The sequence below is a fragment of the Schistocerca americana genome, chromosome 2 (genome assembly GCF_021461395.2).
Source record: "Schistocerca americana isolate TAMUIC-IGC-003095 chromosome 2, iqSchAmer2.1, whole genome shotgun sequence".
Classification (NCBI taxonomy): domain Eukaryota; kingdom Metazoa; phylum Arthropoda; class Insecta; order Orthoptera; family Acrididae; genus Schistocerca; species Schistocerca americana.
Window position 1 is genome coordinate 197,028,042 of NC_060120.1, and position 13,944 is coordinate 197,041,985.

Sequence of the window (13,944 nt, forward strand, 5' to 3'; positions counted from 1 at the left end):
TTCTTCCATGACTGTCAGCAAACAAGAGTATGTTGCACTTCGTGGCGGAATTCAGAGTGGAGTTGCCGCTACCTTCACATTGCTTATTAAGTTTGTTAACAGGCTTTTTTCCATCTGATTCTACCCTTTCACTGCTTTAACAATTTTTGAAGCGTATGTCACTACTTTTAGTCGCTGGCATTCGTTTTCCGCTGCATTCATCTTCCTCCCACTGGTTTGTTTTCTTGGTCACACACTCTTCACATAGTTCGTCATCCTTATTGCAGTCATTACTACTAGAATACATGCCACAGGGACAAACTGTTAATCAATCATACTATTGGAACGTGTTGTGACATCTGCAAGAAAATGTGAGAAGGAAACAGCCTGAAATGTGGCAAGAAAATTCATGACTCTTGCATTACAATAACGCACCTCCACATTCATCCCTGTTGATGCATAACTATTGAAAAAAAAAAAAAAAAAAAAAAAAAATCAGAGTGCTGCTTCATCCTCTGTAATCTCCAGATCTGGTCTCTGTGGGCCTTTTTTTTATTTCCAAAGTTGAAAACCCCATTGAAAGGATGAAGATTTGCAACGATAGATGAGATAACAGAAAATTTGCTGATGGTGCTTAGTGCGACCAGCAAGTGGCATACTGAGACTGCTTCCAGAACTGGAAATGGCATTGGGAGCAGTATATCCATTGCGGACAAGAGTATTTCAAAGGAGACCATGCACACTAAGTAAACGGTAAACGTGGAAAAATTTGTGGACAAAGTTTCTGAATTCTTTGAACAAACTTTGTATATCAGCCACATTTGCATTTAGAATCACTGCAACTCTTAGGGAGAAACAAGTCAGTAAGTTGACATATTTTGCACATTTTCATTCAATAATATCATATGTTACAATGTTCTGGGGTGACTCGTATTTAAGAAAGAAAGTCTCAAAAACATAATGTAAGCAAGTGGTGCTCACCCATGATCATCTTGTAGACATCTGGTTAAGGAGTTGAGGATTTTGACAACTTCTTCATAGTATATTTCTTCATTTATGAAATTTCATGTAAATAATCCACTGCAATTCAAAAGGCACTATGATGCACAGAATTGCAATATCAAAATGAAATACACATAAAATACTGTACATTAAGGTTGTCTTGAGCATGCAAAAAAGATTGATTATTTACCCAGTGGTATAATATGTCTGACAGACAGCAGAGTAAAATTTGAAAACAAACTGAAAAAGTTTCTACTTGGCAACTTCTTCTATTCCACAGAAGAAATTCTATTCTAATGTTTAAATGGTGGTGGGTAAGAATTAATAACTTCCCAGAACCTATCCCCTTAATTCATTTCCCTCCTCACCCCTTTGACTCTCCACACACCCACCTCCTATGTGCTCTCCAAAATCCACAAACCCAACAATTCTGGATGCCCCATTGTAACTGTTTATTGTGCACCCACCAAAAGAATTTCAGCTCTCATTGGCCAGCACGTCCAACCAATTGCTCGCAGTCTAGCCTCCTGTGTCAAAGATACCAGCCACTTTCTTCATCGCCTCTCCACCATCACCCCCCTTCTGCTGGATCTCTACTTACGAGTATTACCATTGACACCACCTCCAAAACACCAACATCCCTCATGCACATGGTCTTACTGCTATTGAACACTACTTTTCCTAACGTCTTACAGTTTTCCGTAATTCCTTCATGAAAGAAGATGAAGTAAATATTCCAGAATTCGAAACCAGAAAAGCTGTTAGCATGAGGGACATAAAAGTAGATATCTTAGGTGTTGTGAAAAAACGCAAATCACTTAAGAAAGGCAAGTCTTCCAGTCCAGATGGTATACCAATCAGGTTCCTTTCAGAGTATGCAGACACAATAGTGCCTTTCTTAGCAATCATATACAACTGCTCACTTGACGAAAGGTCTGTTCCTAAAGACTGGAAAGTAGCACAGGTCACACCAATATTCAAGAAATGAAACATGAGTAACCCATTGAATTACAGATCCGTATCACTGACCTCAATTTGCACTATGATTTTGGAGCATATACTGTACTCAAACATTATGAATCACCTTGAATAAAATGACTTATTGATACATAACCAACACGGATTCAGAAAATATCATTCTTGTGCAACGCAGCTAGCTCCTTATTCCCATGAAGTAATGAGTGCTGTTGACTAGGGATCTCAGATCTCAGATTGATTCCATATTCCTATATTTCCAGAAGACTTTTGATAGCGTTCCTCACAAGTGACTATTAATGAAATTGTGTGCATATGGAGTATCATCTCAGTTGTTTAACTGGATTCGTGATTTCCTCTCAGAGAGGTCACAGTTTGTAGTGATGGTAAATCATCAAGTAGAACAGAAGTGATATCTGGCGTTCCTCAAGGTAGTGTCATAGGCCCCCTACTGTTCCTGATTTACATATTTACAGAAATGATCTAGTTGATAATCTGAGCAGCCCCCTTAGATTGTTTGCAGATGATGCTGTAATTTACTGTCTAGTAAAATCATCAGACGATCAATTCCAATTACAAAATGATGTAGAGAGAATATCTGTATGGTGCGAAAAGTGGCAATTGGCACTAAACAAAGAAAAGTGCGAAGTAATCCTTACAGGTACTAAAAGAAATTGAATAAATTTTGGGTATACGATAAATCACACAAATCTAAGGGCTATCAATTTGACTAAATACCCAGGAATTACAATTACGAGCAACTGAAATTGGAAAGACCACATAGATAATATTGTGGGGAAGGCGAACAAAGACTGCACTTTGTTGGCAGAACACTTAGAAGATGTGACAAACCCACTAAAGAGACAGCCTACATTACACTTGTCCATTCTTTGCTGGAATATTGCTGCACGGTGTGGGATCCCTACCAGGTAGGATTGATGGAGGGCATCGAAAAGGTGCAAAGAAGGGCAGCCCGTTTCGTGTTATCGCGCAATAGGGGTGAGAGTGTCACTGATAAGATACGCGAATTGAGGTGGCAGTCACTGAAACAAAGGCGGTTTTCTTTGTGGCGAGACCTATTTATGAAATTTCAATCACCAACTTTCTCTTCCAAATGCGAAAATATTTTGTTGACACCCGCCTACATAGGGAGAAATGATCATCATAATAAAATAAGAGAAATCAGAGCTTGAACGGAAAGATTTAGGTGTTCCTTTTTTCCATGCGCCATTCAAGAGTGGAATGGTAGAGAAGTAGTATGAAAATGGTTTGATGAACCCTCTGCCAGGCCCAATACCTCAGACCTCAAACCATCCTAACAGAATCCTAACTCACAACTACTTCTGCTTTCAAAAGAAGGTATACTGACAAATCCAAGGCCATGGGCTCCTGCATGGCACCCTCCTATGCTAACCCATTTATGGGCCATCTAGAGGAGACCTTCCTAGACTCCTAAAATGCTAAACCCCTAGCCTGGTTGTGGTTCGTTGAAGATATCTTCATGATCTTGGCTCAGGGCCAAGACATCCTGTCCTCATTCCTTCTTAACCTCAGCACATTGTCTCCATCCGCTTCAACTAGTCCTCCTCAATCCACTGTGTCACCATCCTGGACATTGACCTGTTCCTCTCAGATAGTTCTACCTACACCATTGTCAACATTAAACTTACCAATCACCAACAGTACCTCCGTTTCAACAGCTGTCATCACTTCCACATGAAAAAATCCCTTCTATACAGACCAGCCACCCACTAACATTGTTTCTGGAGTGACAAGAACTCCCTTGTCCAGTACGCTGAGGGTCTCACCAAAGCCTTCACAGACAGGCATTATCCCCAAGACCTAATCCACAAACAGATCTCCCATGCCATTTCAACACACACCCCAAATCCTACCACCACCCCAAAGAACAAGCTACAAAGGAGTGTCCCTTTCATCACCCAGTACCACCCTGGATTGGAGCAATGGAACCACATCCTTTGCCAAGGCTTTCATTACATATCATCATGCCCTGAAATGAGGGACATTCTACCAAAGATCCTTGCCACTTCGCCTAAAGTGGTATTCTGTCACCCAACCAACCTCCACAACTTCCTAGTCCATTCCTATGCAACTCCCAATCCCAAACCTTTGCCACAGGGGTCATATCCCTGTGGAAGATCCAGGTGCAAGACCTGCCCAATCTGTCCAACCAGCACATCCTATTCTAGTCCCGTCACAGGCTTATCCTATCCCCATCAGAGGTTGGGCCACCAGTGAAAGCAACCATATCATATACCAGCTCTGCTGCAATAATTGTGCAGCAGCTTTTTCTATTTGTATGAGTACCATGCAGCTGTCCACCAGGATGAATGGCCACCCCACAAACTGTGTGAAGAGCAGAGTAGACCACCCTGTGACACAACAGGCAGCTGAACATAAGGATTTCAGTGGCTGCTTCACTACCCGAGTCATATGGACCTTCTCTTCCACCACCAGCTTTTCTGAACTGCGCAGATGGAGTTCTCCTTACAACACATTCTCTGCTCCTGAAATTATTCTGGCCTCAACCTATGGTAACCTACTGTCCCGAAACCCTCCACACAACAGTTTCCACCCCCTATGTCCTATCACTTCCTCTATTTTGTCGTCTGTCACTCTCTTCATGTGCTGCCCTCTGCCAACACTCCTGCCTGTCTTTCCCCTTCCCTACTCCACTCTTTTTTTCTATCCGTTTCCCCCTTCCTACCTCCCTGCCCCACAGCCTCTTGATGCTGCACCTGTTGTAATCCTAGCCCCTGCACTCTCCACCAGACAGCACTCTTCTCCCCCCCCCCCCCCTCCCCACCCACACCCTGCTACCTCTTCCCCTTCATTGTCCCCTCCAGACTGCTGCTTCGATTCTACGAGACATTTGCATTCTGGTCTGAGCTGACACCCTGCTATCCGTTCCCCTTCATTGTCCCCTCCAGACTGCTGCTTTGATTCTACGAGACATTTGCATTCTGATCTGAGCTGACACCCTGTTATCCCTTCTCCTTCATTGTCCCCTCCAGACTGCTGCTTCGACTGTACGAGACATTTGCATTCTGGTCTGAGCTGACACCCTGCTATCCGTTCCCCTTCATTGTCCCCTCCAGACTGCTGCTTTGATTCTACGAGACATTTGCATTCTGATCTGAGCTGACACCCTGTTATCCCTTCTCCTTCATTGTCCCCTCCAGACTGCTGCTTCGACTGTACGAGACATTTGCATTCTGGTCTGAGCTGACACCCTGTTATCCCTTCCCCTTCATTGTCCCCTCCAGACTGCTGCTTCGATTGTACAAGACATTTGCATTCTGGTCTGAGCTGACATCCTGCTATCCCTTCCCCTTCATTGTCCCCTAAGAATGCTGCTGTGTTTCAACAAGACATTTGCATTCTGGTCTGAGCTGCCAGACATGGTCATGTTTGTGTGAGGCGCACTTTTGTGAATTTGTGTGTGTGTGTGTGTGTGTGTGTGTGTGTGTGTGTGTGTGTGTGTGTGTTTGTGTTTCCTTTTCTGAAGAAGGCTATGATCTAAGGTTAATTCATAAGTGTCTTTTTGTTGTGCCTGTCTTCAACTCAATGCATCATCTTTATGGTAGCATTTTATGTTTTCCTTATATTGTTTACTCACATCTGTATCTTTAATAATAATAATAATAATAATAATAATACACTTTGTAAATGTTCAACATGTACCCATATTTACAAATTAATTGGTTATGTGAATGTATAATGGCTCGTTCCACATTATGATTTGTCATGAAAATGGTCCGTGCAACGTGAAACTAACTAACTTGTACGTGAGTTGCACATGGTGATGCACAAAACATACCTTGACACTGGATAATTCATAGTATAGTGTGATGGTTTGATGATATGAGGCAATATGATAAGAATTTACAAAACATGATCTTACATACTAATTATTTATTGCAGTTTTATTTTAATTTGATGTTCCTCTCACATGTAAACAAAACAAGTGTCTGGTTGATATAGTTATGTATTACAACTTACTACAAGGTCATTACAGTTTCTCATTTGCCTCCCTCTCTCTCTAAAACAAACACACACACACACACACACACACACACACACACCACACACACACACGTAAAGCAGAGCACACAGTTTGCATAGTTGCAGATGGTATAAACATGAAGCTTTTTTGCAAATATTTTAAATTGGTGTCTACTTCTTTTACAAAAATTTTTTCCTGCAATCACTTTCATATTCTTTTTCCACACATGTGAACAAAAATTTAGGTACAGTGTGAAAGCAATGATCAAGCAAGAAGGTTTCAGATTCTTGTTATGCAAAGTCAGAGACTTCCTGTTTTTTGTTTGTGATAGCAGACTGTTGTAAAGATTGATGCCTTGGTTAAATTATGAATTTTTAAAGACAGAAGTATGCATTTTTTGAACATGGAGTTTCATTTTCTGTCTTGTAGCATAATCATGGACATTCATAATTTTGATGAACTTGCAGTATTACTTTTTATAGGCTTACACATTTCTAGTATGTAGAGACTACCAAGAAGTAGAATGAGTGATATTTGGAAGAGAGGTCTGCAGATGTCAGTTGGCTTTTCCCTGTCCGTTATTTTTACAGGCCTCTTCTGGGTGAAGAAAATTTCTGATCTGTGTGTGGAGTCTCTTCACATTATGGTACCATACTGCATTACACTATGAAATTTTGCATAGTAAGCAGTGAAAACAGTCTCTGGGCTTGTTCAGTGTTTGAGGGTGTGTAAGTCGTAGCACACTTTGTTCAATTTATTATTAGTTCTGATGATATGAGTTTGCCATTTTAAGTTGTCCTGGATCCACAGGCCTAAAAATCTTGTTACTGGTGTGGAGGATATTTCAGAGCCATGTAATTTCATATCCATTGTAAATTTCCTGATTCTTGGGTGGAAGTTTGGGAAGTGGTTTTCTTAGTGTTGACTATACGGATACTCCTGGAAATGAATCACTCAACTCAACTGCACTTTCAGTTATGGCCTTGTGGAGTTCATGATCATTTCTGCTGGTAATGAGTACACTACATTATCTGCAAAGAGTGCATTGGTAGTGGCACTGATGTTTAGCAATAAGTCATTTATGTAAAGAAGGAACAGAACTGATCCATATTTGAACCTTGGGTCATCCCTTGTACAGTATCTCCATAGTTGGAGTAATACATTTTGATATGTCCTTGGTAGTTGTTGCTTTTTGTTTCCTGTTTATGAAATATGAGCTGAACCAATTTAGAGGGATACCTCTAATGCTGTATAGGTGCAGTTGGTGTATTAGAGTTTTGTGGCCTGTGATGTCAAATTTCTTTGGACAAACCAAGGAAGATCCTAATTGCTTTTTGTTTTTTGTCTAGAGCATGTAGGGTGCAGTGTACATACTCACATATAATAGTTGTCGTGGATTTGTTTTTCCTGAAACTGTGCTGAGCATCAGAGAAGCTTTAGCTCCTTTCCAGAAGATTACATCAGCTTTGATAAATTAATCTCTGCAGAAATTTACCAAACATAGGTAACAATGATATGGGTCTAAAGTTTTCCACATTATTTTGTTCACCTTTCTTAAACACTGGGATAACATAGATTTCGCCACTTTCATACAGTCAAGGAATGTACCTTTCATCAGTGATGAATTGTGCACATTAGAGAATGGGGCAACTATTTTAATTATGCCATTCTTAATGATAAAATCTGGAATGTCATCAGTTCTAGGTAACAGTTTATTTTTAAGGCTCTTGGTGCGTAATATAATCTCTCTCTCTCTCTCTCTCTCTCTCTCACACACACACACACACACACACACACACACACACACACACACACACACTCACACTTATTCACTCCCTCCCTCCCTCCCTCCCTCTCTGTTTTACAACTTACATATATGTTTATCTGATTGAAGATGTTTACTTTTAGCAAAATTGTTTCTGTTCAATATTTTTTTGAACTTAAGAATGTTCCCTAATGAAGCAGATTGTTAACTTACTGGAATTTTTGTTTATTTATTGCAGGCATATGTGGATACCACCAACCCACTTGTATCAAATACAGCTACAGGACATGATGTTAAGGCTGTAGAATTTCTTTCGGAACAGTTGAAGGGGACCTGCAGTCTTACTTTAGATGATATCAAAAGTATTGCAGCTGTTAAAGACAATAACACATTTGCCCAAGAACTGTTAAAGATCATTAATGAAAAACCTTCACTTGAGACTGCTGATATATTGGCATCCAACAACACTCCAAATTCTGAGTTGAGAAACGTAGAGACAGGAAACAGAATAAGTGCTCGTGGCACAAAGTATGACTTTGAGTTGAGGGATCTTGAAGGAGGAAATGGCATACTCAATGAATCAGGTAAAGCTGTACCTGAAATTAGCTCTTTGGCTACAGGGAGACCTGATTATGAATTTCTGATTGTTTCATCTAATGAAAACAAGATTTCTGGAAAAATTAAACCTTATGTTGAGTCAACAAATCAATTTCAGTTGGATAGTACTTTCTCTGATGATCAGGAGCTTTGTTTACACCAGCCTTCATCGTCTTTAAATGCAGTTGTTGTGCCTGAGGATGGAAACAGTTACCAGCTCATACTCAATGAAAACTGTTCAGAAGGGAGTGGAAAGGAATTAGAATGTACCTCATTATCATTAAGTAAATGTTATTCAGACAAAGTAGCAGAGAGTGTCATAAATATGTTGGAAACTGACTGGGAACTGGTCACTGGATCTGATGATGATTCGTCAGCCCTCATGGGAATGGTTCCTTCATCTGATAAAAATGATAAATCTGCATCTACAAATATCACATCTTCAAGCTTGACAAAATGTTCACCAGAAGGAGATAAGTTTCCTTTTAATCTTCATGAGGTCTCATATCCTTCTGAAATAATTCAGACTCCAAAAAATAAAAATCAGATGAGTGACATAGATTGTAGCAGTACGAAATTTATGGAAAGCAGTAGTGGCCATGAAGAACAGCCTGGACTTATCGCAGTGAGCTTTAGCCTGGATGATGTTGCTATGATGCCATCTGATGGGTCATGTACAAATTATATGTTTAACTTGAATAACACCTCTGGTAAAGAGGAATTAATAAGTTTTAGTGCAAATAATATGTCATTTGAAGAAAAGGAACACAATTCTCAGTGTAATGATAAAGGTACCAATTCTGATGTAGTCAAATTAAAGAGTGTCACAGAACAGATAGGAAAAAATACTCAAGATTTGTCTGCTGTACACAGTGAACCAGTTAGATGTGTTTCAAGTGTTTCCCTTAAAATTACTGAGGAAGATCACCAACATAGTACTGTGAACAGAGATGTCCCAGACTTTGTAACACCAAAGGAAGATTTGAGTCATCCACAAGAACATTCTTCTCAACACGACTCTGCTGGTGTGGAAACTGCAAGTGAAAACTATGGCAATGTGAGTGATAATCAAATGAAACAGAATCCAAAAAATATTGTAACATCCTCTCTGTCTTTTGTACCAGAAGAGAAAAAGTGTCATCTGAATAGTGCAGAGGATCATTTTGATTCATCAAATCAGTCATTCTTTGAGGCAGTATTTGATCTTGGAATTACTTCGAATTGCCTAGAAAAGTTTCCCAAAAATGATGAACAGCCAAGTGATATTAGAAGTAATTCATTAATGAAGGACTTAGACACAGTATTGCTTGGTGACAATGTACAGGACAGTCAGGTAGGCTATGTTTTAAAATGTGATATTTTAATTTTGACATGTTACTCTTAAATCTAATTTCAGTTGGAAAGTACTTAATGCTTTTGAAATTCTACAGACACATTACTGGTTGGAGAAAATGGGATGGCCTGTCAGATAAGTTATATTCTGTTTTATATGTGATGTTCAGAATTTTGATTAGTTGTTCTTGCATCACATTTTTGGGGAATGGTGAGCAAATATTATATCACAGGGCTTAACACTATACAGTTTTAAGATGCTGCTTATTGATAATGATACTGGCTTTGACATCTATTTTACCACTACATAATTCTTTGAAAAATTGCATAAGATATATGTCTTCCATCGCATATAGTGTGTAATGCATTGAGACTATTAGAGTGGAATAATACAAAGGTTGGCTGTGTAAATCCACAAGAATCTTTTAAACCACACAAAAATTTTATTTTTCATCTTCTCACAATATTTATGTATATTTATTATGTATTTGTTATTATAAAATAAAAATTGTAATACCAGAATGAATGTGAAAGTGAGTGATATGTTGTTCAAAGTGAAAAAAGTAATTCTGGCTGAAATAATTTTCCTAAGAATAACTATGAGCAGATACGAGGTTGTTATAACCTTTAATCACTAATAAAGTGCGTGGAGATACAAAAGTAGAAACACTAGCGGGTTACATGTTACTAACTCCGTATCTGTCATTCGACTGCCGGGCCGTGACATGCGGCCGGCACCGTTCATAACCAGGTGGCGCTCCCGCGCTCGGCCGAGCTGCGGAGTGCCTCTATCGCCGTGTTCGCGTACTAACGTAGCGGCACTTTTGAATGTCGTGGCACTGTCACAACAGAGGTACTGAGAATCCTTATCATGTTGACACTGCATGTCATGAAGGCAGTAATTAGGCATCACAAAACAATAGTCCCATCATAGCTCTATAGCACTTTGGGTTTACAGTGGAAATGCAGCTGTATGGTATTACATTTCAGCTCAAAACTGATGATTTGTAAGATTTAATTGAATAAATAAAAATTATTTATATGTGAAATATATGAATTCTTCTCAGGAGGTCAGAGCCCTGTGATGACGCTGTTACTGGAAGATCAGGTGGTAATGTGTTGATAGTTTACCACAGGTTTATTACTACAGACTACCATGTGTTACCAGGTTGACCTGTGAGCTGTGCATGTGTGATAAGTGATTTTGGTGTTTTGGACTTCCTATTTGGCATTAGTGTGAAACCCACAGTGGTAGCAGAAACATGGACACAAAAGTTATCAGACTGGGACTGTAAAGCATTCCATAAACTTGTTAACAGATCTGTTTTACACACTTCTTTTGGACTACTAATCAGTATTCACTGACTGGCATAGTGTGTCAGTTGACTTTCAAAGTGGTGTGAAGTGACTTCTTCAAAAACTGGCATTAAATATGAACATTGCCTTGTTCCCAGCATATTACCATTTGTCTACTGAAATTGTATGTTTTCAACTTATATTGTATTGTTAGCTGTAGGCCATGCATGGGAAGAAAACCTTAAAGTAAGTCTAAGTTTTACCTTGTATATGGCACAATTGGCCAGGAGACCCCATCTGAAGTTTTTCAGCTAACTGGTGCAAGTCTTTCTATTTGACACCACTTTAGTGATTTGCCTGTCAATGAAGATGAGACGAAGTGATGTGGACAACACAAGCACCCAGTCTCTGGACAAAGAAAATCACTCATTCAGCCAAGAATTGAACTTGGGTCCCCAGAGAGTCTAGAGGCAAGGACACTGACCAATAGACTACCTTATATATGAATCTTGTTTACTGTGATAAGATCTGGAAGGAGCAAGTACAGTTCAGCTGTCCTAATTTGCTATTTCTTGTATGACATGCAGAAACTTATCACATATTCCGTCTGTAATCACCTGAAGCAGGTTCAAACTCCTGTCTTGCCCTCGAGATATAGATTTTCTATGGTTTTCTTCAATCACTTGAGGTGATTGGTCAAATGGTCCCACCAGCAAGGACACAACCACTGTAGTCCATTTGAGTTAGTGCACCTTCCCTAATGATGTGAATTTGTTTAACTCTGAACTGTTGAGCAGACAAAGTTGAACCATCCTTCTAGTTCTTGCACCACTCCTAACATCAGACAAGTTTTTTTCCTTTAATTCATTCTTTTTTGTAGATAGCACATATATGACAATCACACAAAATAGCTACTTTCATATTCAAGCAGGAATTTATAGAATTTTATTATCCACAGAGTAATTTCCCAAGTACTGAAGACAGTAGTACAGTTGGCTTAACTGAAAATAATTTTCCAAAAAAAATACTCAAAACTTAAGATTCATCAAAAACATGTGGAGATGAAATCTGCAGTGAGCTAATAGATGTTTCTGGCTGAATTACTGTGACTCATTTTATAGCCCTCATTCTTCTACCATCCATAAGCAGTTTGTTTTCTTCAAAAACTTCATATTTCAAGAATTATTCATAATCAAAGTTCTCTTGTTCTAAAGTATTCAAATGTTAACTTGTGACTGTTTTCCAAATTTAGTCCCATAGTTTAATGCCCCTGATTTTCTTATTCCAAAAATACCCACCTCTACTAGAAGTACTTGTTAGTTTGGTGATTTCTTGATTTGGAAAATTACATTATTTTACAGCTTTTGCTGGGCTCTGGGAACCACTGTGGAAGTAAAAATTTATTTATCTGAAATAGTATGTATAATTTTGAATTTTTTAATAATTCAGGTCATAGTTAAACCAACTTGCTCTTTTCCTTTCTACCATTCTGTGTTCTCTGATTTTGCTCTCTTTCATCTTATTAAGTAATGTATCAAATCAAATTTTTATTTTTAGTTTTTCACCTGTCATGAAGTTAGTGTGGTGGACAATGATTGAGCCAGTAACCATTTGTAATGTTAATAACTATTAAAGTCAGTCGTTAGTCATCAAAATGTTAATATTTCTGTGTCGTCATCAGTCAGTCTGCGGTTAGATGTTCAAATATATCCTTAATTGTGAATCAGTCATGAGTTTGCAACAACATTAGTTAGTTGGCAGGTATCAAACATTACACAGGCATTTAGCGATTATGAATCAGTGTGTGGGAAAATTATCTATGTACATCATATTTGTGTATCTTTGATCTGATCTGCCACCAATGAAATGTGAGACTTTGTTAATAAGTGTAGCTTACCGATCTGGCTTAAATATTGAGATTCATTATTGCTAATTGGCTAATCATCATAAAAGTAAAATTGTTTTTCAATGAATATGAAGAAATAGAAAATTATTTGTTGCACTGTAGTGTTGGTTCGTTAACTGATGACAGTTAAAGCTATTAATAGCAGGATAGTTTACATCTGTCTTTAAGAATCTGCCGGTTCAGTTTCTTCATCTCTGTGACACTGTCCTATGGATTAAACAAATCTGTGACCATTCATGCTGGCCTTCTCTTTATAAGTTAAATATCCCCCATTTGTCCTATTTGGTGTGGTTCCCACACACTTGAGGAATATCCTAGCATGGGTCACATGAGCGATTTGTAAGCAATCTCATTTGTGGACTGATTGCATTTCCCCAGTATGCTACCAATAAACTGCAGTCTACACCTGCTTTGCACACGGCTGAGCCTATGTGATCATTCCACTTCATATCCCTACAAAGTGTCACACCCAGGTATTTGTATGAGTTGGCTGATTCCAGCTGTGACTCATAGATATTGCAGGCATAGGATACATCATCTTTTTCATTTTGTTAAGTGCAGAGTTTTAAATTTCTGAACATTTAGAGCAAGTTTCCAATCTCTGCACCACTTTGAAGTCTTACCAAGATCTGACTGAATATTAATGCAGCTCCTTCAGACACTGCTTCATTACACATAACTGCATAATCTTCAAAAAGTCTGTCATTAATATACAAACAAGGGTCCCAACACACTTCCCTGGGGCACACCTGAAATTACTCCTACGTCTGATGATGACTTTTCATGCGAGATAACATGCTGCATCCTCCCTACCAAAAAGGCCTCAATCCAGACAGAAATTTCACTTTGTGCCCTATATAATCATACTTTTGGTAGTAAGCTTAGGTGTGGTACTGTGTCAAATGATTTTCAGAAATAAAAAAATACTGTGCCTACCTGTATGCCTTGATCCATAGCTTTCCGTTTCTCATGTGAGAAAAGTGTGAATTGGGTTTCACATGATCTATGTATAAAGAATTTGTGCTGGTTGGCATGTAGGAGGTCATTCTGTTTGAGATACCTCAT

The 13,944-nt window shown here is 38.8% G+C and overlaps 1 protein-coding gene across 3 annotated transcripts in view; it reads left to right on the forward strand.

The window, feature by feature from the left end:
• Positions 1–13,944, forward strand: part of LOC124590782 — a 281,346-nt gene that overhangs the window by 127,815 nt on the left and 139,587 nt on the right. For all 3 annotated transcript variants that reach the window (XM_047131676.1, XM_047131675.1, XM_047131677.1), the window contains one exon: positions 7,987–9,678. In XM_047131676.1, the coding sequence (XP_046987632.1) occupies positions 7,987–9,678 (1,692 nt within the window). The remainder of the gene's footprint in view (positions 1–7,986; positions 9,679–13,944) is intronic.